Source organism: Haliotis cracherodii, unplaced genomic scaffold, assembly GCF_022045235.1.
Source record: "Haliotis cracherodii isolate W230 unplaced genomic scaffold, xgHalCrac1.p SCAF_4, whole genome shotgun sequence".
Lineage (NCBI taxonomy): Eukaryota > Metazoa > Mollusca > Gastropoda > Lepetellida > Haliotidae > Haliotis > Haliotis cracherodii.
Genome location: NW_027266297.1, coordinates 21,392,919 through 21,413,956, shown reverse-complemented (window position 1 = coordinate 21,413,956; position 21,038 = coordinate 21,392,919). Strand labels below are relative to the sequence as shown.

The window sequence follows — 21,038 nt, the reverse complement described above, 5'->3', positions numbered from 1 at the left end:
ATGCAGCAAATATACAGCAAATGGCCTGGACCAAAAACAGTTCGTTATAACCGTCAGTTGGTTATTAGCGTGTTCGTTATAAACGTATTTTACTGTAGATAGATTTGTTCAATTATGGGGCGATTAGGATAACGACATATAGAATGTCTTTGAAAAGCTAAGCCATTCGGGATATTGTTCCATAAAATACCTTGTTATTTCTTATTCATATCAAAATGTTCTTACAACCTTATACAGGTTAAATATATTTAAAAAATAGAACAAAATTATTTCGTATTACTTATCTTTCCGAGACAAGGGCGTTAACTGACTATTAAAGCCTAGTTTCCACCCTTACCGAATAAATCTGGAATTCCGGAGTTACATTTTGGCTGGACAAACGAGTCTATGCATAGTCCAATCAAAATCGCGTGACGAACTGGACATCCGGTTCGCAAACAACATGCATTTCAACGTGCATATTTCGGTCGACTGCAGGATTTGCAAAGCATGTGTACCATCAATTTAGCGTCAACATATATATTCCAAATCTATTCATGTTCATGGTGCTTAAGTGATTTCATGCACTTATCGAGATAAGACCCGTTTTATTACAATATAGATCTTGATTATCGATCAGATCGTCTTGAAGGGGTGCCGCCATTATTGTTTGAAGCAAATGCAAGTGGTACAAGAGGTGGAATCTGATTGGTCAGTTGGAGGGACATAGAAGGGACATAACTCGTAATATCCACTGGTGGCGCAACGATCGAGCCTGGAAAATCCAGTCCAGTTCGGCAAGGGTGGAAACTGGACTTTTATAGTCAGTAACTGCCCTTGCCTCGGGAAGATGCCTATTACTGAGACACGCCTTTGGAATTTGAGATATCAATTCACATATAGGTTGTTCGTGTCATGGTCTTTGGAGAGACTTGCATCGACACATGCAGTGAAATACATCGGTCGGCAAACGCATTGTCATGTTGAGCCATTAGGAAAGCGATTTCATCTTATCCCATTGTGACAACGATACACATTGACGTCTATGATGTAATAATTCGCCAATATTACGTAGCAGGTCTACATAACTGGCCATAAGTCAAAGTCTCCAAGGGCCTTTAATCGTGTCAGGTAATTTCACGTTGATAGAGGAATGTGAATAGTATAGAACAAGTGTCTAAATGGAGGCAGAAAGAGCGATATGGTTTTCAATCGATCATAATAATCTTTTATTTGTGAATTGAAATAGCGATTTGGAATGGAATCTTAATATAAGGCGACTTCACAAGATGAAAGGATATTGATTAATCGTGAAACGCAGTGTTCTATGCATTTAAGGAAGACAGCACCATATAACTCTTTGGTAAGATGACACCCAAAGACCTCTGCGGATTAGAAGAATAAAATAAGAGACCGAATCTCATCTTCTTTTACCATCGAGTGGTAAATATGCTTCTTCTTATATACACGGTAGTTTCTGCACAATAAGTTTACCCTGCAGATGAACTCCAGTATTCGTCTCACAGAAATGCGAGTTTTATTGAGTAGACTCGAGTTTATTTCATTAAGATATGGTCAATGCGGATTAGACGAGGAAGCAATACACAATTTTATATGATGGTATATTAGATCCCATCACATTGCCTTGTACAGACGACAGGCCAGATCCCACCATCCCTGAATTGACCATCATTGCCCCGGAAGGCACCGTCCGCTCATGATTAATTTAATGCAAACGACCTCCCCCCGCCCCCCCTGAGCCCGGCGTCGCCTGTATGACAGCGTTATTGCAAACTGGACTAAACCTCCTGATCGGGAGATATCATAGTTGGATTGAAACTTGCCTCTCTGGTCGCACAGAACAAGATATCAATACTTCACAGAGCGCCTGTCAAGATGGCAATTTGTCATCTGACCTTTGAACCTTGGTGTTCGGCTGCCAACTCTGGCACGTCAGCGTCACAAGTCGCGCTACGTCGGCGACGGTAGAAGATGAGGAATGCCGGTCTACGATGTTGGTGATTGTGAAAGGGGCTTATTACACCTAGTTGCCACGGAATCTACAATCTGCGGATCGGGTTTTACGAAATTGGGTGGACGATGACGACCAACCTCGGTGAACTTGTATACGTAATGACAGTCGGCGGGAAGAATAGCACAGGGCTTGCACGGGCAGGACATGTCCTACGTAAATCATCAGTCCTCGGAATAGGCGACAAATTTCAATCAGAGGGAGTTATTTCTGAAACTGTATCCCGTGGCTAATGGAAAGGGGAGGAAGAGAAAGTGCCGTATTTAAAAGACTGTCTCCAGAGTGTATCGTGATAACAGCTCGCTGCACCCCCATCAGCCAAAGTGGCGGGAATCTCGAACGAAGCTAGACGCAGAAGGACGGAAATTGTCGGGAGTCTTCCCGAACGGTCCGTTAAGGCCACCTGTGTTTACGTTTTTGTTGCAATCTTTGAAATATTTGAGCATTGATCTGAGGTGTATTAGGTTCCCCGGGCAAATGCATGCCATCCACTGACTACTTGAGCAAGCTTTTTACTCATACAGATTCACTGAGTTACATTGATTCCCCATAAGGTTACCGCTGTCGCTTAGAGACATTAGTTCTCTGATGTTACTATTATTTTTTTAATTTATTATTTATTTGTTCATTCATTCATTCATTAATTTGTTCATTCATTCATATATTTATTTATTTATTCATTGATTTGTTTATCTATAACAGGATTTTCTTTCTCCCCAATAGACACCAGTTCTCTGAGGTTTCTATTCATTCATTCATATATGTTACAATTTTTTTATTCATTCATTTGTTTATTTGTAACAGGATTTTCTTTCTTTTATATAGACACCAGTTCTCTGATGTTACCATTCATTCATTCATTCATTCATTCATTCATTCATTCATTCATTCATTCATATCAGGGTTTTTATTGTTATGCGAGATTATTGTTCATCTAAATTGAAAAGGACAGCTAACTTGGTATAGAGGGCGCATTAAGATAACTGACATTTGTTATAATGCCTAGCAAGCCACCGAAAATGTATTTAAAAGTAATTTAAACCAACCTGACAATATTTGCAGTTATCTCCTGGAACACTTCTGCCCGCGTCTTTTCCTTTTTACGTGGCATCCGCTAAAAAAAGAAGGATTTCGACACATATTGTAATAACGTATCTATGTGATGGGCACCAATGAAAAATACCAAGCTCCAAACGAAACGAAAAACAGAAGAGACATAAAATTTCACGATTCAAAGATAATGATACAAATACCAACAAATGTAACTGCGTGTATTTTGTGAGACATCGCAAATCTTCTCTTTACTCATACAAGTCTCAGTGGCGGATCATCACAGCTTATCTTGTTATACAAGAAACAGCCATATTCTTCTATAGTTTTCCTGTGTCTCACTGCACCTGACGATCGCCCAAGACATTAACTGGACAATCTTTCCTTGAACGAGTCCAGTATCGAAGTCAGCGAATGTTGTTTAGTGCTAGGAACTTGTTCACAATACATACGACTGTGAGGATTGTTCTGGGTGCTACACAATTTGGAATGTGTTATATTACATGGCGAAAATATGATCAGGTACAGCACCCCAATTCCGGATATAGTGGACGTCCGGGGCCCCGTTCCTCAAAGCGATCTTAGCGCTAAGGTGATCGTAAGACCCATACTTTAACATAGGGTTACGATCATCGTAGCGCTAAGATCGCTTTGAGGAATGAGGCCCTGTTGATATTTAATCAATATTCCCTTAGCGTCTGGCCCAGGCGAGCTGTCGGTGACGTTGGAGGAGACGAGACTTCAGTGTTGCTTCATGAATCGGTTACGTCGGTGACAGATGGTGATACGCGACGTCTGGAACGCTAGATGAGACGCGACGTCGGTGACGTTGGGTGAGACGGGACTTACGTGAGGCTGTATGGGATGTTGGGTGGGATGCGACTGCATTGAGGCTATATGGGACGTTGTGTTAGAGGGACCTAATTGAGGCTATATGGGACGCTGTAGGAAACGCGACATCTTTGAGACTAAATGGGACGCGACGTCTGAGCCATAATTTAGCGCACACATGTTTTATGTGTTCTACTGGGATATTAAGGTCCTTTTTCAATTACTTGGCCTACGTGTTTTCTTATAAAAAAAAGTGGGGTTGATGGTCGAAATGAAATTGAAAATAAAATTGCAAAAACAGGTCGGGTGAGATAAAAAATGAAATGAACGAAACGTGCTTTTCGGAGTGTTTCTTTGAACGACAAGTCAAAGTGTTATTTCCCTTCCAATATCGATCTACTTTGAAGGGTTTTTATAGTACTAAAATTCGTTAACAGACTCGATGGGAGAAATACGATTTCTTCTAAAAATTTTAATTTCATTTTCCTGGTGAAATTTTGAACCGGCAGAACCGTAAACCAAGTAATAAAAAAAACGTGAAGGCTGTTAGGAGGAGAATTTACCATTACCATGGCAACTCGGATTAACCATGTAGTGATAATACTGATGTGATGTCAATCTAAAGATGGTGAGATGAAATATCCATCACTTATCAAGTACTCCCACGTTGCGAGAGAGATATAACCCATAGCAAAATTGAATCTCAAGATTTAGCCACACCCTTATGAATATTCATATTCGTGGTGTTTTAATGTCAAACACGTGTAGTTCTTTTAATGCCTCTGCAAGTAACTTTCCCTGAACGTCAATGATGAACTGCAAAAGATGCCCTGATGAAGCCAATAACCGAGAAAAAACTGATCATGTAACGATCTACAAATACTTAGTATTTGTTATGGAGGTAAGTATATTCGAAATTGTATGTTATCACATTTTAAATTCGTAACGCATTATACATAACCTTACCTACACGTTATTTAAAATATAATACAATGATGCCAATATAGCGAAATTCACAACCCACCCGTTTCTGTAGTTCCTGCTTCTGAATGAGTCTGGTAAAATCTCTATCCCTGACTATCTTCATCATCTCCTGGGCTGCTTGTTTCTGTGAGTACAGCACCTCGCTCCGCACGACGCGATGAAGTCTCTGCAATGTCAGTACATCATTATAGATCATACAAATTATCTACATGTGATTCTCTACAATGTATAGCATATCTACCCATCTTACATCATATGGGCCCAAACCCAGCTGCACATAGAATCATATTTGCCTATCATACACACTTGGAACCGTGTGCCCATTTGCATAAGGGGAAACCTGCCTGTTTAAAACCAATATGGGACCAACTCCATGACGATCTGGGGTAGAATTGGTCGTCAGCAACCCATGCCACTCGTAAGAGGCTTGCCGACTCGGTTTGTGCATGTCATTGAATCCTAATTCCGTGAATCGATGCTCATGATGTCAACCACTGGTCTGTATGGTCCAAACTCGATTCTTTACAGACCGCCGTAAAAAAACTGAACTATTGCTGAGTGCGGTGTTAAACAATAAACAAAACACACACAACTAACTCGACAACTAAAATGATTTGGACCACATTGGTATTAAGTCTTAACAAACTCGCTCAATTTCCATCATATTTCATCTTATCCTTCTTACCTACCTTAGGCAACACATGCACTTGTATATTCCTATACCTATATAATCCTCCCACCACCACCTCACATAATACAACATGTGAAAACCCATAGAAACACATCTGTCGATACACAGATCTATTGGCGTTATTACAAGTGAAACTTCGAACAATTTCGAACCATGGACCAAATCAGCAACCGATGATGGAAATAATATTCGTTTATCTTAAATCACGCAATGATGAAGGAGAGGAGCTGCTATTCATCACGTTGGTGGCGTGTAGGAAACGCATCATAGCGCCAACAATATTACTCTTTTATTCTTAAGAACCAGACATGAATATAACGAAACGGGACACGACTATCGTTTCTTAAGTCCATTAAATGAGCGTGATGCCCTTTTTAAAACATGTTCCAGCATTGTAATGGCCATTTCATGCCAAGAGTCACTAAGCATTACTCCTCTGTGTATTTCACTACGGTGTTGGGATCTCCCTATCTACTTGGTGAAATACATTACGAGATTGTGCATCTACCCTCCTCTCTCACTGGAGATAATCTGGATGTAAAACAGGGCCTAATGGTTGATGCTTCTCACTTTGGCATTTTGGAATTGAGACATCAGCGGATTGAACATCAATGAGCTGGAAATTAACCGCAAGTTTCATCACATCAACAACTTTAGCTTCATATACAATAACGTTTCACGATGTCCCCTGATACAGTGCGAGCAAGGGTAATATATAATCCATATGTTCAATGTGCAGTGCTATCTGCAACGAACATAAATATTCTCTAAAGCAACTTTTAATGTACATGGTTTACTAATACCATGTCCAGTGTTTTCTGATAAGAAGTGTCATCGTGATATCGTTAGTCTGTCTCACATGTCCCTGAACCATAGTATTTCCCGCTTCCGACCAGTCCTTACTGTATGTAAAAGATAGAAATGAAGAAAGGCTAGATTTTCCTCAGGTTGTCCATCTCACTGGGTCTCCTTTTCATTTTAAATGGAGTTGTTTGTTTCCATCAAAATAATATATTTTCAGAGACTAAGTCTAAGTTAGTGTATGATATCGTGTTCAGCATGTTCTGACCTCTGTCTCCTGAAACTATTTGGCTCAATTTTTTAAAGTTTAACGTCCTCTGATATTATGTTTATTGTTCTCTAAAACCATGTTCATTGACAACATTTGACAACTGTCCTCTGATACAGTGTTAATGTTTAAGCCCTCTGGCATCATGCGGACTGTTCAATATTACCCATAAGGGAAGATTAATCTTGTGTAATAACTATCCCATATATGCACATTGGTATTTTGGCGATTCTCAATGCTGATTGGTCAGTGAAGCCACATGACGTCACAGTGCTTCGAGCTGCCTTAAGTGAAGTTTCTCTGTAGGGTTGACATTTAACACGGTTTTTTTCTGCAGTTTCTCTTTTAAAATGTCAACGAGTAATACGTAGAATAAGCTACTGGAAACTAGGGATTACGGAGTATCTGTCTCTTGTGACTGAAAGCTGTAATTCCTGATTGGTTATTTCTCCAAGGGGCAGACAATTTGACATTAATGGATGTGGGGGTGGGGAGAGTCTTTTTTCTTCATTTTTAGTGGCTGGGACATTTTCATTCATGAAATAGAGCTGAGGTTTTCTTATGTCAAGTTTTAAATTCAACCTTTGGAAAGACTGTTCAAATTTTCTCAGTGTTTACTAAAACATAAAAACTGTACAGATGTCGCATTTTTATAATTATAATATAATATAATATAATATAAAGTTTTTTCAAAACACCATTTGAAGCAAAACCCAGTGTGAAGTAAGGAGTTTTGCCTGTTCCCGAATGACAGACGCATGGTTACCAGACGCATGGTCTGATTCAGGTAGACTAGGCGGAAAAAAAGACAGGCCTAGGAGTGGTAGACCTTCTGTCACCACCACCCAGGCAAACGCTGAGTGCGTATCCTCCATCTGAGGAATCATGTAATCACGGTGACGTCATCGGCTGCGGGTCATCCTGTCAGTCGCTGGACAGTGTCCAGAAGACAACATCAGAGCTTACGGACCACTACGAGACGTAACGCTGACACCGGAACACCAACATCGACGGGCTGGAACACTGCGACCCTGGGAGAACAGGAACTGGCAAAGAATCATGTTCACGAAAGAGAGCAGATTCCAGTTTTTCATAGGAGAGGAAGAGTTTGTGTCAACCGCCGACGAGGTGAACGAATGTAACGTTGTTGCGTTCAAAATTTCGAACTGTTAGGAAGTGGCGTCATTATGGTTTGGGATGCATCTGTAGCCCAGTCATGTAGACATCTGAAGCCAAGTCAAGACAGATCGGCTGATTTTGAAAGGAATCGTCACTGGACAGCGTTACATCCAATCTATCTACCCTGTTGTTCTGCCGTTCTTGTAAAAGAATCCGGACCTCGTTTCATCACGATAACACAAGGCTCCAAACAACGTCTTGCTTTGGCCAGCACAATCACCAGACTTTTCATCTGAAGAACGCCTGTGGGATCACCTTGACCGTCAAATTAGAGCACGATGATCTTGCACGTTTCAGTTAGCAGAGGCCCGCCATGACGAATGACGTCGAATACCATTTCTTGTGATCAAGGGTCTCACATCTTCTGTCCGTGGTCGAGTTGGGGTGTGCATTGACGCCCGTGATGGGGCATACATGATGCTTGCTGACAAGTGTGACATTCTGATGGATTAAATGGAGTTTCATGTGCTGATTTCATGTTGCTCAATTTTCTGACCTCATCCTCCAAACTGTGGACTTAATACCTCGATCTTTGTCCTCATTCAAAGCATAACTTGAAATGATGTTGAACATTGGTTCTGTTCTGTTTTCAGGAACTAACAATGTTGGTCGGTAACGTTTTCTTTTGCTCGTCAATTTAGGTCATTGCAATATAGATACTTAATGGGCATTTCACATCACAGTCATCGTCTATTTCAGTGATATCACAGCGGGACCTGTGGAGTCAATAAGCTTGTCTAAAGATACAACGCAATGACTAGCATGATATGGCCTCTTGAAATAGAAGACTTTAAATGATTATTCAAAGCTACAGGCAGACAGTCTCTCATGCTCATGGCTACATGGCTTTGCTCACGACATATTCTGTATGGATAGGGATGACCATATTAGAGAACTATTATTAATTATATTGTTTCATCGATTTTATTTTGAAACTATTACATACATGATAGTGGTTGAACGAACCGACTCAGATCACTTGCCTATTGTCTGTCACTTCAAAGGCCTTACTCCTTGTTCTTTTCAACAAAATAATAATGTCAACACTGCATCTGCCTCATTAACCTTAACGCAGCAGTTACTAAGCTCAATGACATTGTGATATGTTGTGCTACAAGTGCTAGCGCTATCTGTTCTTGGTTCAGTATATGTCGTGTGTCTCAGCCAGCCTCGTTTGACAGCTGGTGTCAGAATTGTATTTATGTCTCATCAACGTCAGAAATCATACTTGTGATTTCAACTTGCACAAATATATATGTGCAAATTGAGAATGTAAAAAGATTTGAGAACGTAAGAAAAAACGGTATGACATAAAAGTTTAAGAAATCAAGTTAGCAGCACATTATGGAGATTGTGAAACGTTTTGGAAAATACTTAAGGAGTCGTTACGTAAAAATCACCAGACAGTTCTATAACTCCTAATGCATGGCTTTCCTATTTTCAGAATTTACTGAATCCGATGTGCATGATGCCAAAAACAGAATTTGATATATCAATATCTGATTTGTAAGTGTGATGAATGTACTGAACTTCCACTCACGGAGATCAGAAAACAAGAAGTGAGAGAAGCATTGAAAAGTCTTAAAATGGTTAAGCGTCAGACGTTGATTGAGTCCTACCAGAATTTTACAAGATATCAGGATTTTTACTAATACCATATTTGTTGCTATTATTCAATAACATTTTTGATACAGATACTCTTCCAGACGCATGGATTATTAGAATGATAATGTCTTTAAATCAGGAAATGTCAGTCAACAAAACAATTACATAAGTATATCGGCTTGGAATGTCATGGGAAAACTATTTGCATTTACGAGTCGTCTTTTTGAAAAACGACTGACTTATATTGCTCCAAATATTTATGTCAACCTAGAAGTCGTTTTTATTGCGCCTTTGTTGATTTCCGCAAAGCTTGTGATTACGTTGATAGAAAAGACTACTGTACCTATTGATCTCTAAAGGATGTCGTGGAAAACTGTCAATAGTTCTTTAGAATATGTCTTCCTCAGTCAAAGCATGTATTAAAACTGACTCGGGTATGACTCGGGTTTTACTACTTCAAGTGGTGTTCGTCAAGGTTGCATCTTAGGCCCAGTCTTATTCTTATTCTTTCTTATAAACGAACGTGTTTCTGAAATTCATCATGGTGTATTTGTGACACAATACATAATCATAGATATTTTTCTATTGCTGTTCGCGGAAGATGTTGCTCTGGTGTCCTACTGTGTGGTAGGCTTGCAGAATCAACTTAATGCATAGAAGTCCTTTTGTATTAAATGTGGTTTAAAAGTAAACCTTGAGAAAACCAATGTTATTGTTTACAGAAATGGTGGCATTGCATCGAAGCATGTAAATTGGATATATGGTGATAAACCTTTAAAAATTGATAGTTATTATAAGTATTTGGGACCATTTATGTCCTCAAGACTAAATTGAATCCATTGAAAAAGTTCACACTTTGCATTTTAAGCAATTTTTTGCGTTGGTAAATATGCTTCAAATAAGGCAGTACTTGGTGAAACTGGCCGCTGTAGTATAAACGTACATAGCCAGCTGCGTGTCGTTAAATATTGGATAAAATCATTAAAAATGGAAGCTACCCATTTCAAGGTTACAAAATGCTAAAGCAATTAGATGATGAAGGGAAAATGAATTGGGTGTCTGGTGTAAGAGGCATTTATTTCATATTAGATTTTCCTTTGTATGGATCTCACAAGATACCGGTAATGAAAACTATTTTAAATACATTTAAACAAAAATTATCAGATATATTTCAGCAAAACTGGCACCAACAAGTTCCCCCTTCACACTTTCTCAAGCATTATGCTAGAATCAAATCATTGTTACAACCAGAAAATATTTAAGTATATTACAAGATACATCTCTATTGAGAGCTCTTTGTAAATTTTGAATATGTCTATTATTCTAGATATCAGAACATCCGGCACCATGTTTACTGTAGCATTTTGTTTGACACCATGTTTACTGAAACATATTGTGTGACACCATGTCTACTGTAGCTTTTGGTCTGACACCATGTTTACTTTAGCTTATTGTCTGACATCATGTTTGCTGAATCATATTGTCCGATGCCATGTTTACTGTAGCATTAAGTGTCACGTGATGTTTACTGTAGCATTTTTGTCTGACACCATCTTTACTGTGGCATATTGTCTGACACCATGTTTACTGTGGCATATTGTCTGACACCATGTTTACTGTGGCATATTGTCTGACACCATGTTTACTGTGGCATATTGTCTGACACCATGTTTACTGTATCATATTGTCTAACACCATGTTTACTGTGGCATATTGCCTGGCACAATGTTTACTGTGGCATATTGTCTGACACCATGTTTACTGTGGCATATAGTCTGACATCATGTTTACTGTATCATATTGTCTGACACCATGTTTACTGTGGCATATTGCCTGGCACAATGTTAACTGTATCATATTATCTGACACCATGTTTATTGTGGCATATTGCCTGACACCATGTTTACTGTGGCATATTGTCTGACACCATGTTTACTGTATCATATTGTCTGACACCATGTTTACTGTATCATATTGTCTGACACCTTGTTTATTGTGGCATATTGCCTGACACCATGTTTACTGTGGCATATTGTCTGAAACCATGTTTACTGTATCATATTGTCTGACACCATGTTTACTGTGGCATAAAGTCTGAAACCATGTTTACTGTATCATATTGTCTGACACCATGTTTACTGTGGCACATTGTCTGACACCATGTTTACTGTGGCATATTGCCTGACACCATGTTTACTGTGGCATATAGTCTGAAACCAAGTGTACTGTATCATATTGTCTGACACCATGTTTACTGTGGCATATTGCCTGACACCATGTTAACTGTATCATATTGTCTGACACCATGTTTACTGTATCATATTGTCTGACACCATGTTTACTGTGGCATATTGTCTGACACCATGTTTACTGTATCATATTGTCTGATACCATGTTTACTGTGGCATATTGCCTGGCGCCATGTTTACTGTATCATATTGTCTGACACCATGTTTACTGTGGCATATTGTCTGACACCATGTTTACTGTGGCATATTGTCTGACACCATGTTTACTGTATCATATTGTCTGACACCATGTTTACTGTGGCATATTGTCTGACACCATGTTTACTGTGGCATATAGTCTGACACCATGTTTACTGTGGCATATAGTCTGACATCATGTTTACTGTGGCATATTGTCTGAAACCATGCTGGCTGTATCATTTTGCCTGGTACCATGTTTACTGAAATATTTTGTCTGAACCACATTTACTGTAACAATTTGTTTGACAGTTAACAAATGTAACTGTAACTCTGACACAATATTCGCCCCAAACCCTCCGAAACCTTTTCAACGTACGATGGCCACTGCCATCATTCAGAATAAATAACAACCTCTGACATCACGTTGTCTTGTCGCGTTTATCACCTTGACAGTATTGCTTGTTCACACAGCGCTGTGCAGAGCTTGTGTCTGACCGGACACCATACATTACCTCAGTTGTCTGTCTCAGACGGAATCAATGGCTGATCTGAAGAACAGTGTTTCAAAGGAAGAGTCTTTCATCTCTCAAAGCTATCCTCAACCTCAGATGCTCACTGAGGACATAGGTCAGATAAGCTTGTACTCAACATTGAAGCCAGTACTTAGGTTTATGGACTGGCCATCATGTAACATTTGTTCCCAGAACCTTTGACAGACAAAACTGTCTCTCGAGACGAGTAATGTAAGTAACGGGGGATTTAGTCTCACTAATAGACTCAATTGTCCTCAACAAAAAGACTGAAGGAAATCTAATCAGTACGGCGCCATGTAACTCTCTCGGGTCGCATTCAGAAAGATAATCTTATTATGATCGCATCTCTAGGAATAGTAAACCTGTTGGTAAATTAAGCATAACATGCCCATGTTAACTAGAGTTTGACATAATGTTATATACGACCAAACTGACAGCAATATGTATCTTCATTACAACCCCAATCTGATGGCAAATAACATTGATGTATGGGAAGATCCAACAAGGCAGTAAATCTGTCGGTAGGGGGCGCTGATTCCACCTCGTTGTGGGAATCTTGCACGTGCCAACAAAATCAGTGTGACAGTCGTCAGCGCTTTAATCAAGAAAGACACTCGGCGGTAAATGAACGAATACAAGTCGCGTTAGCAGCAAAAGAGATTCGCCAAAGACCGGTGCTATTGCTTGTAAAGTGGCTCCAGAATTGGACTGGATATCCGTCGAATCAATCTTGATTGTAGTGGAGGGTTTGACCTTCCTTGTGCCACCTCCGGGCGCTGACTGAGTTCATTGTCTTAAGACGCCGAGTTCTGCCGTGTGAAGCACTCGCATAGAAACATGAGTCACGATAATTATATAACAATGAGGACCAGAAGGTACGCATACTCATTACTGTGTTCAGTTTGTCACAATAAACATGTACCTAATTCCCCAATTCACACATTTTGGTGTTCTTAAGATTTATCTTTGTGTTTATATGTCTTTTCATTATTCCGTGTCCTGAATTGTGGTAAAGGGAGAATGAGTAAAATATGTTACAGTATAATTTTACCATAACATCGATCGCGTCTTAAACAAGTTCTCAATAGGCTTTCCTTTTTCAGTCTATTTATTCACCGTGAGTATGTGTGCTTTACGGGAGTAATAGATAACCGGCTAAAACACAGCCACTAATCAGGCTCACAATTCACTCTGACATAAAACAGCACTTTAGATACCAGTAATCAGATCAATTCCTTTCGTCAAATATACGTAAGACCCAATAAAGATCCCCTGATACGTGCAGATGATCCCTAGACATTGGACGCTGTCTGAAACAATTGTCGGCACTGTAGAGGGAGGATCGTCTGACTGTGGCCACCAGACTAGAAGTAATATGAAGAAATACCTTTTCAGTTTACGGACGTAAGAGAGTTATACAATTTCTGGCTGTTCCAGGTCATGGTGGTGTATTGTCTGGACAGCCTTCAGATGCTAATCTCAACTTCAGTGATGATGGTCTGGCCTCTATCGATACAATACCGATAACTGTAGACAAAGTAGTATTCAAGCTAGCATGTACGTCCCTTAGAAGTCAGACGGCGAATGATCTTGCAGCAATTCCAACCACTTGGTCTTGAATGTGGGATTCCCGACTGGGTTCAATCCTCTAAAAATGGTGTTAGAGCAGCCCTGGCACTCAAATGAGTCCTTTTAGTGGGATGTACTCTAGGTTTTCTGCTTCTACAACGCCATTGTCACTAAACAGTGTTGAAGTGATTTACCGCCCGAAGCTCGCAGCAAGCAGGCATGACCACTGTGAATGATAGTGTCACCCACTCCTCGCGCCACTTAAAGCTACGCTTGAGTTCAGGCAGATACTTCTGTGACGCAACTGCTATTGGCTTGGCTGCCAGCACAATACAGGCTGACGTCCAGACATTGCTAATGGAACAGTGATGTCACCGTCAACTGCGGCTTTCACCCCGCCCCTATCTCCTCCGTCTGAGATGGACACGACGGGTTGAGGCAGTTCATAGAAAGCTAATCGACTTCAGGAGACTGTCTAACTGTGTCAAGTAGGTTAGTACCTGAAGCCACTTTCTCCGTACACACAATAACGTGGTAAAGTGTATATGCATGAGAACAAGGAAGTCGGTCATTACCGTATTTGACGTATTAAGCGCCCTGGGTGTATGAACATTCTCAAGTGTGACCGCTGTTTAATTATCACTTATTCCAAATCCAATACGGCTTAGCAAGATTAAGCAATGATATTGATTTAATAAAAAAGGTGGGAAGGACATTTGTCCGTGTTATTTCAGTAAGATACTTTTGTGAATGAGTGGGCTGGGTTTTAACCACTGCTAGCAATGTTTCAGCAACATTACAATACCTGACACCAGAAATAGGCTTCGCGCATTGTAACCATGTCGGGAATCGAACCGAGACCTTTGGTGTGATTAACTATCCCTATAACCACTAGGTTTCCCCATCACCACAAAGATTCTTGAAATTTCTTTTCTTTTTCAAAACAGGGTGTTCCCATTGCACCGGACGGTTAATACGTCAAATGCGGTAGTCTGTAGGTCTAAAAAAAGGCGTCACATCTATAGCTGTAAAGGAAGGTTGTCAATTAAAAACTTGTTTGATTAATGTGTTAATTGTTCAGAAGCATCACACAAGTTGAGAAGAATACTATGAATGTACTTATATTCCCTGTGGTATTTATAGCTACATGAAAAGAATGATAATTGTATTCCTGACATTCTGAGATCAAGCCAGGTTGAAGATGGGCCTAGGTCATGAGGCTGGGTCAACGGATGTTTGATATCTATATTCTTCCTTTGACATTGAGATTGACTGGCATTGTGCTAGCCCCATCATATTACCCGCTTTGTTACCTAACCAGTTCAAAAGGAGTATATTACCTTGATACCTATATAGACACTCTTCGACTGTGGTGGAAACTGGTTTGTTAATTTATGATCAGTTGGCACGCAACCAAACCCACAGTCACGAGGTATTGAGGATCTATAATTAGTACATCAAAGCATCACCAGTGTAACTACCTCAGACTTGATTACAGAGATACTGAAGCGGCGTGGTCTATATTGAATTATAAAACATACCTTGTTGCTGAAGGTGAACCTCCGACCCTAACAATCTCTCTGCTTTTAAAGGTGATCATTACAGTACACTCAACTGGCTGACGAGCCTAGATAAGTATACAACACTGCCCTCTAGTAAAGAGAGGTTGAAACGACGTGGTTAATTTTGATTCACAGTTTTCTGAAGGTGAACTACAGACCCTAACAAACTCTCTTCACAAAGGTGATAACAACTGTACACGAAACTGAAGAAACAGAAGAGTCTTACTAGTTATATAACACTACATTTTACAACAAGACCCCTAGAACGCGATAGTAGCGCTACACCCGATCACAGACTAACTGCAGTGGTAATGCTAACATCGCTTTGTGAACCGGTGCCCCGATGGTACTGTCTAGGCTGACCATAGGCAGTCATTAGGGACTTTGCTAAAATCGTTTAAAATGTTTGTTTTTTTTATCTTACTCAGGTGAAGTGGTGGAAACAGAAACGTTATCTTCATTCGCTTTCGGATCTTTTTCAGAAAGAGATTTTCAAAATGAGTAATAACAGCGCATAACAAAACCCTAGTGGTCAAAGAACCAGTTTATATTGGGTCGCTTGTCGTTTTTCGATTTCATCAATAAGAAGTAAAATTCTTATTTTACGCCAAACACTATTTCATCGTCACTTTAACATTTACCTTTTACAGTTAGATTTAAACCGATCTCTCGCTTGCCATAGTGTTTTTGATTCGTTTCATGCAAGCCAGTTAAACCATCAGGTCCTCTTTGATGCTGCTCACCTGACTGATAAAGGCCAGACCTTCTGTCTTCCACCAGCTGGTGGCGGGCTGACGTCGGATCCAGGGGACGATGTAGCGGTAGGCGCAGTGTTCCAGACACACCAGCAGCACCGACAACACCAGGGTGGACGACAGGATGATGAACAACCCCCCGGTGTGTTCCAGCCCATACTTGACAGCGCTGTTAGCAAGCAGACCCTCACAGTTCGGACGGCTCAGGTACTTCCGGGACAAGTCTTGGATATAGCCCGATTCCGAGTAAGACAAGATCCGATTGGTGAGCGGGACCTGTGGAGATGGATGTAATGTCAGGCTGACCAGTCGTGGACATCAAAGAATAAGATTCTTAACATATTATATGTGTCTAGGAGTAATTCAGCACCTTCTGCAGAGCTGTGACATTGTATTGGGGGCTCAGTGCTCGTGGATTCCAAGTACAACTACATTGAGCATCAGGTGGCTACAATGGTTGTCCTTTCTCTCATTCTGTGAAGATTTAAAAGAGCGCCGCTCTTGATCATTTGTAGTTAAAAAAACATTTACAGCCTTAATAAAACTTTCAAAAAGTGTTGTGGTAGACATGTGGAGCAAATTTCCAAATTTGACGCATCAGTGACCAAAATGATGTCAGATGCAGTTCGTTATTTTGACCTGTGCAATACATTCCCGTGTTTTTTCAAGTGAATTGTCTGGCATTTGCATGTGTTTGTGACGGGTACCACCGGTGGGGCAGGATACGCCAGCCTTTTCGCGATGGTATCATCACTTTTTGACAGTGAATTTCATAAACACATGCTCATGATACAGTCGTAATCGTACAATCGACTTCGAAGATATTTCTTATAATTATGGAATTAATGTTGTTGCTTTTATTCATTATTATAATTATATATCTTTCATAATAACAGGCAGATGTAACGCCTATTTCGTTTTAAGGAAGGTTTCCTTGGTTTTGAAGCGTGTTAATATGTCCCTTGTGGGAGGGTGGATTGGAGACCATGACACAGCAGTTATGTTGTAGGTGAGGTGAAATGGGGTTTAACGTCGCCTCCAAGATTATTACACTTATATAGCTACGGGCATGTACGTGTGTGTGTTTGTGTGGCTGCTTGTACTAGTCCGGACTGATGCCGATTTATAGTGCTAACTCACTGAGATACCATGCCGCAGTTTAACATGAATACCCCACTCAGACACAGTATACTGACTCCGAGCCGACCAGTCCTTGTTTTAGCTCCTTAATGCCGACCGCCAGACAGGGTAACAACAAGTACCATCTTTTAACGTCTTTTGGTATGACGCGGTCGGGGATCGAACCCGGGACCTTCCGCTCTCCGGACGGACGCTCTACCACAAATCCGCGGTCTTATGTTGCATGACGCCAGGCTTACTTTAATATCGAATGGCTGACAGTTGAAGTTTTGACGTAATACCATTGACTCACTCACTCATTACTCTATGTGTGCGTTGTTTGAAGCCGCAATCAGCAATATTCCAGCCATATAACGACGGTCTGTAAATAATCGAGTCTGGATCAGACAACTCAGTGACTCATGAGCATCGACCAACGCAATTGGGATACGATGACATGTATCAACCAAGTGAGCGATCCTGACCATCCGATCCCGTCAGTGGCCTCTTACGTCAAGGATGGGTTGCTGATGTCCGATTCCATCCCGGATCGTCACGGAGCTCATTCCTTTGTGTGCTATCACCTTATTGCGCTTTGTAGCCATTCTTGCCTCACTTCCTCATAATGTTTGTTTTCTGTTGTGCACAAGACTATACATCGACAAAGATGAGAAAACCAAACATTAGAAATAATGTGTTTCCAATCAATCCATGTCGAACTTGGCATTATATTTTCTTTAATAATATTACAAAAAACATACACTTCTAAACCGTGATTGGATGGCGTTTTTGCATATGCACTTGGACGTGTAATCGCCCTTAAATTAGGTCAAGGTTCAACCTAATAACAAGTAACCAATTACAAGCAGTGAATCAAAACTAAATTAAAATCGATTTTTACCGTCTCGAACCAATGTGGTATAATCTATCAATCCAATGTATGGTCATGCTATGGTGCGTCCATACGCAGGTCGTCTAGTCAAACCTCGTAATCGTTGATCAACGCTGATCTAATTTGATTTCTTGGCTTTATCCTGTTCTGTACATTAACTAAATAAGATATATCCACGAAAACGTTCCCTTATGGGGATCCAAATGTCTCAAACGCTTGTGGAGAGAAATGATCGAAAGGGGGAGAGGAGGGGTTGGGGTGGGGGCTGGGGGGGGGGGGGGGGTGCATGGGCATAGGAGCTAAACCATGACCTCGGAACTTCAACCGTCGAAAGTGACCTTACTGTTTAAGTGGTATCGGCTACCGGTGATTTATGCACTGCTGGGGTTTCACTTAAAATAAACCACTGCTGGTACATATGTATAAATAAAAACATTACATTACATTGTAATATACAACCAGATGACACTATATTGCATTGGCTGTTGAAATACTTTAGATACGTTTTTAGGGAGTAAAATGTTGTTATTTAAGAACAACTGGTGATATTTTGCACGATTGGCCCTGTGCAATGGTAGTAATCATTTAAAGTGAGTCACGTTCGTACATGCATAGTTTACATTTAAATTATCAGTGAAACTCATCTCCAATTAGTCCACGTAAGTGTCACATACAGTGTATGTGCTCGTGGGACGTTCAGTAATCTTCTTTTCTGGGTAATGAGTCTGTGATTACTGAAAGCGTTTAGATTAGCGAAATCCTAAATAATTATCTGAGTAAAAATGTCAGCAACAAACCCCTTTCAAGAATCATAACAAAGTCTAGTGTACGATTCCGACTATATCATATGACGCTGAATCACTATCAAACTGATATGACGCTGAATCACTATCAAACTGGGGATCCCATGTGTTCGTGAAAAGATGACCGTGTCCTTTTCCACCGGTAGCACCCATCATAAACACATGCAGAGGCAAGTCAATTGTTTACCTGAAACAACACCTGATGTAATGTCTCCTGCAGTATGTTGATGAGGGTTCATGAGGGTGGGTTGGGTTGTAGACTTTCGGGTGCGGACTAACACTGTTTATCATCCAAAACTGGCTCCCACTGGAGATATCGCTTGGATGAGATCAAGCGATATCTACACTGTAGATATCGCTGCAATGAAATTACATCACAATGCTTTGCAGACCATTGTGACGTCACTGGTTACAATGACGTCACAATCAAATGACATCACTAATGGCTCTGCTAGTGAAGCTGTTTTCAGTACTTTTTACACTGAAGACACTGCTAATTACTGTCTACAAATTGAAAAAGTTGAAAGAATGATGTTGGATGATAAATAAAATATCACCCTCGTGTCTTTTGATATCAAATATATCAACACTCGTTGATAAAAATGGCAAAAATCCTCGGCAAGCCTCGGAATTTTTCCACTTTTATCAATTCGTGTTGATATACTAGTATTTGATATCAAAAGACACTCGGGTGAGATTCTCTATATGTATGTTATTACTGACTTCGACTTCTACGCAATGTACCGGCCCTGGTCATAAGAGGCGACCAACTGGATCACCTGCTCACGATCGGTGATTTTGTTAGCAGCGTTATAGAACATCATCATCATCAACAACAATAACGACAACAACAAAACAGTCACAATCTATGTCGTCTCACCTGCATCCACGAGAATCGAGGAAGACCAAAGGCATATCCGTCAGCGCCGAATCCTTTCCCTGCAAAGCGGACAGAACAGTGTTGGTCAAGACGTGTAACGGCGTATTCCAGTATCGGGCTGTCGTCAAGGTAGACGTCGATTTCCTTCTTCCTGCAGAAACATAGAAACACACGTTTCACTTACCACATTATACAGGAAACATTACTACATACAACACAGCAGCCATTGATGTTAAAGACGCATTAATAAATGAAGGATCACGCATGTTTTCAACGCCCTGTTTGTGTTTTGAGATACTTCCATCTGGGACTGTTTCACCCAGATGTAACCGGCCAAGATGTCCCTTTGGAACTAAGGTCTCGGAATCCAGATGCCAGGATCTTGTAATATATCGAACCTCGGGATCGTGCAATACGTCTGAACTTGGGATCGTAACTATATCGAAACTCAGGATCGTGCAATGTATTGGAACTCGCGATCGTGCGAATATCGGAACTCGGGATCGTACACTTTATCGGAACTTGGGATCGTGCGGATATCGGAACTCGGGATCGCGCAATATATCGGAACTCGGCATCGTGCAATATATTGGATCTCGGGGTCGTGCAATATATTGGATCTCGGGGTCGTGCAATATATTGGATCTCGGGGTCGTGCAGTATATCGGAACTCGGCATCGTGCAATATATCGGAACTCGGGATTCTGCAATATATCGGATCTCGTGATCGTGCGATATATCAGGACCAATGATATTGTGATGTATCAGAACGTATGCATTACGCTTACAAACTAGAGAAAGTAACATACTCTATGTTAGCATCATGAATGTGATACTATTGGGTAGCCTCGTTGTTAAAGCGTTCGCTCGTCCCGCCTAAGCCCCAGGTTCGATTGCCCTTATAGCACAATGTGAACCTCACTGCCGCTGCCTCCCGCCGTGATATTGCTGGAATATTGCTTAAAGCGGCGTAAAGCCATACTCACTCACTGTGACCTTACACGCTGGCAAAATGCGGAATACCAGAGCTTATATACATGTTCAGCGTTATAGAAATATTGAACAGTGCAGCGCAT

General features: G+C 40.6%; 1 protein-coding gene across 1 annotated transcript in view; it reads right to left on the bottom strand.

Annotated features, from left to right (window-relative positions):
* Nucleotides 1–21,038, bottom strand: part of LOC139480115 (glutamate receptor ionotropic, NMDA 3A-like) — a 104,784-nt gene that overhangs the window by 4,564 nt on the left and 79,182 nt on the right. Inside the window, exons 5-8 of the mRNA XM_071263142.1 lie at nt 19,963–20,113; nt 16,257–16,544; nt 4,917–5,042; nt 3,058–3,125 (exon numbers count right to left, since the gene is read on the bottom strand). Of these exons, the coding sequence (XP_071119243.1) occupies nt 3,058–3,125; nt 4,917–5,042; nt 16,257–16,544; nt 19,963–20,113 (633 nt within the window). The remainder of the gene's footprint in view (nt 1–3,057; nt 3,126–4,916; nt 5,043–16,256; nt 16,545–19,962; nt 20,114–21,038) is intronic.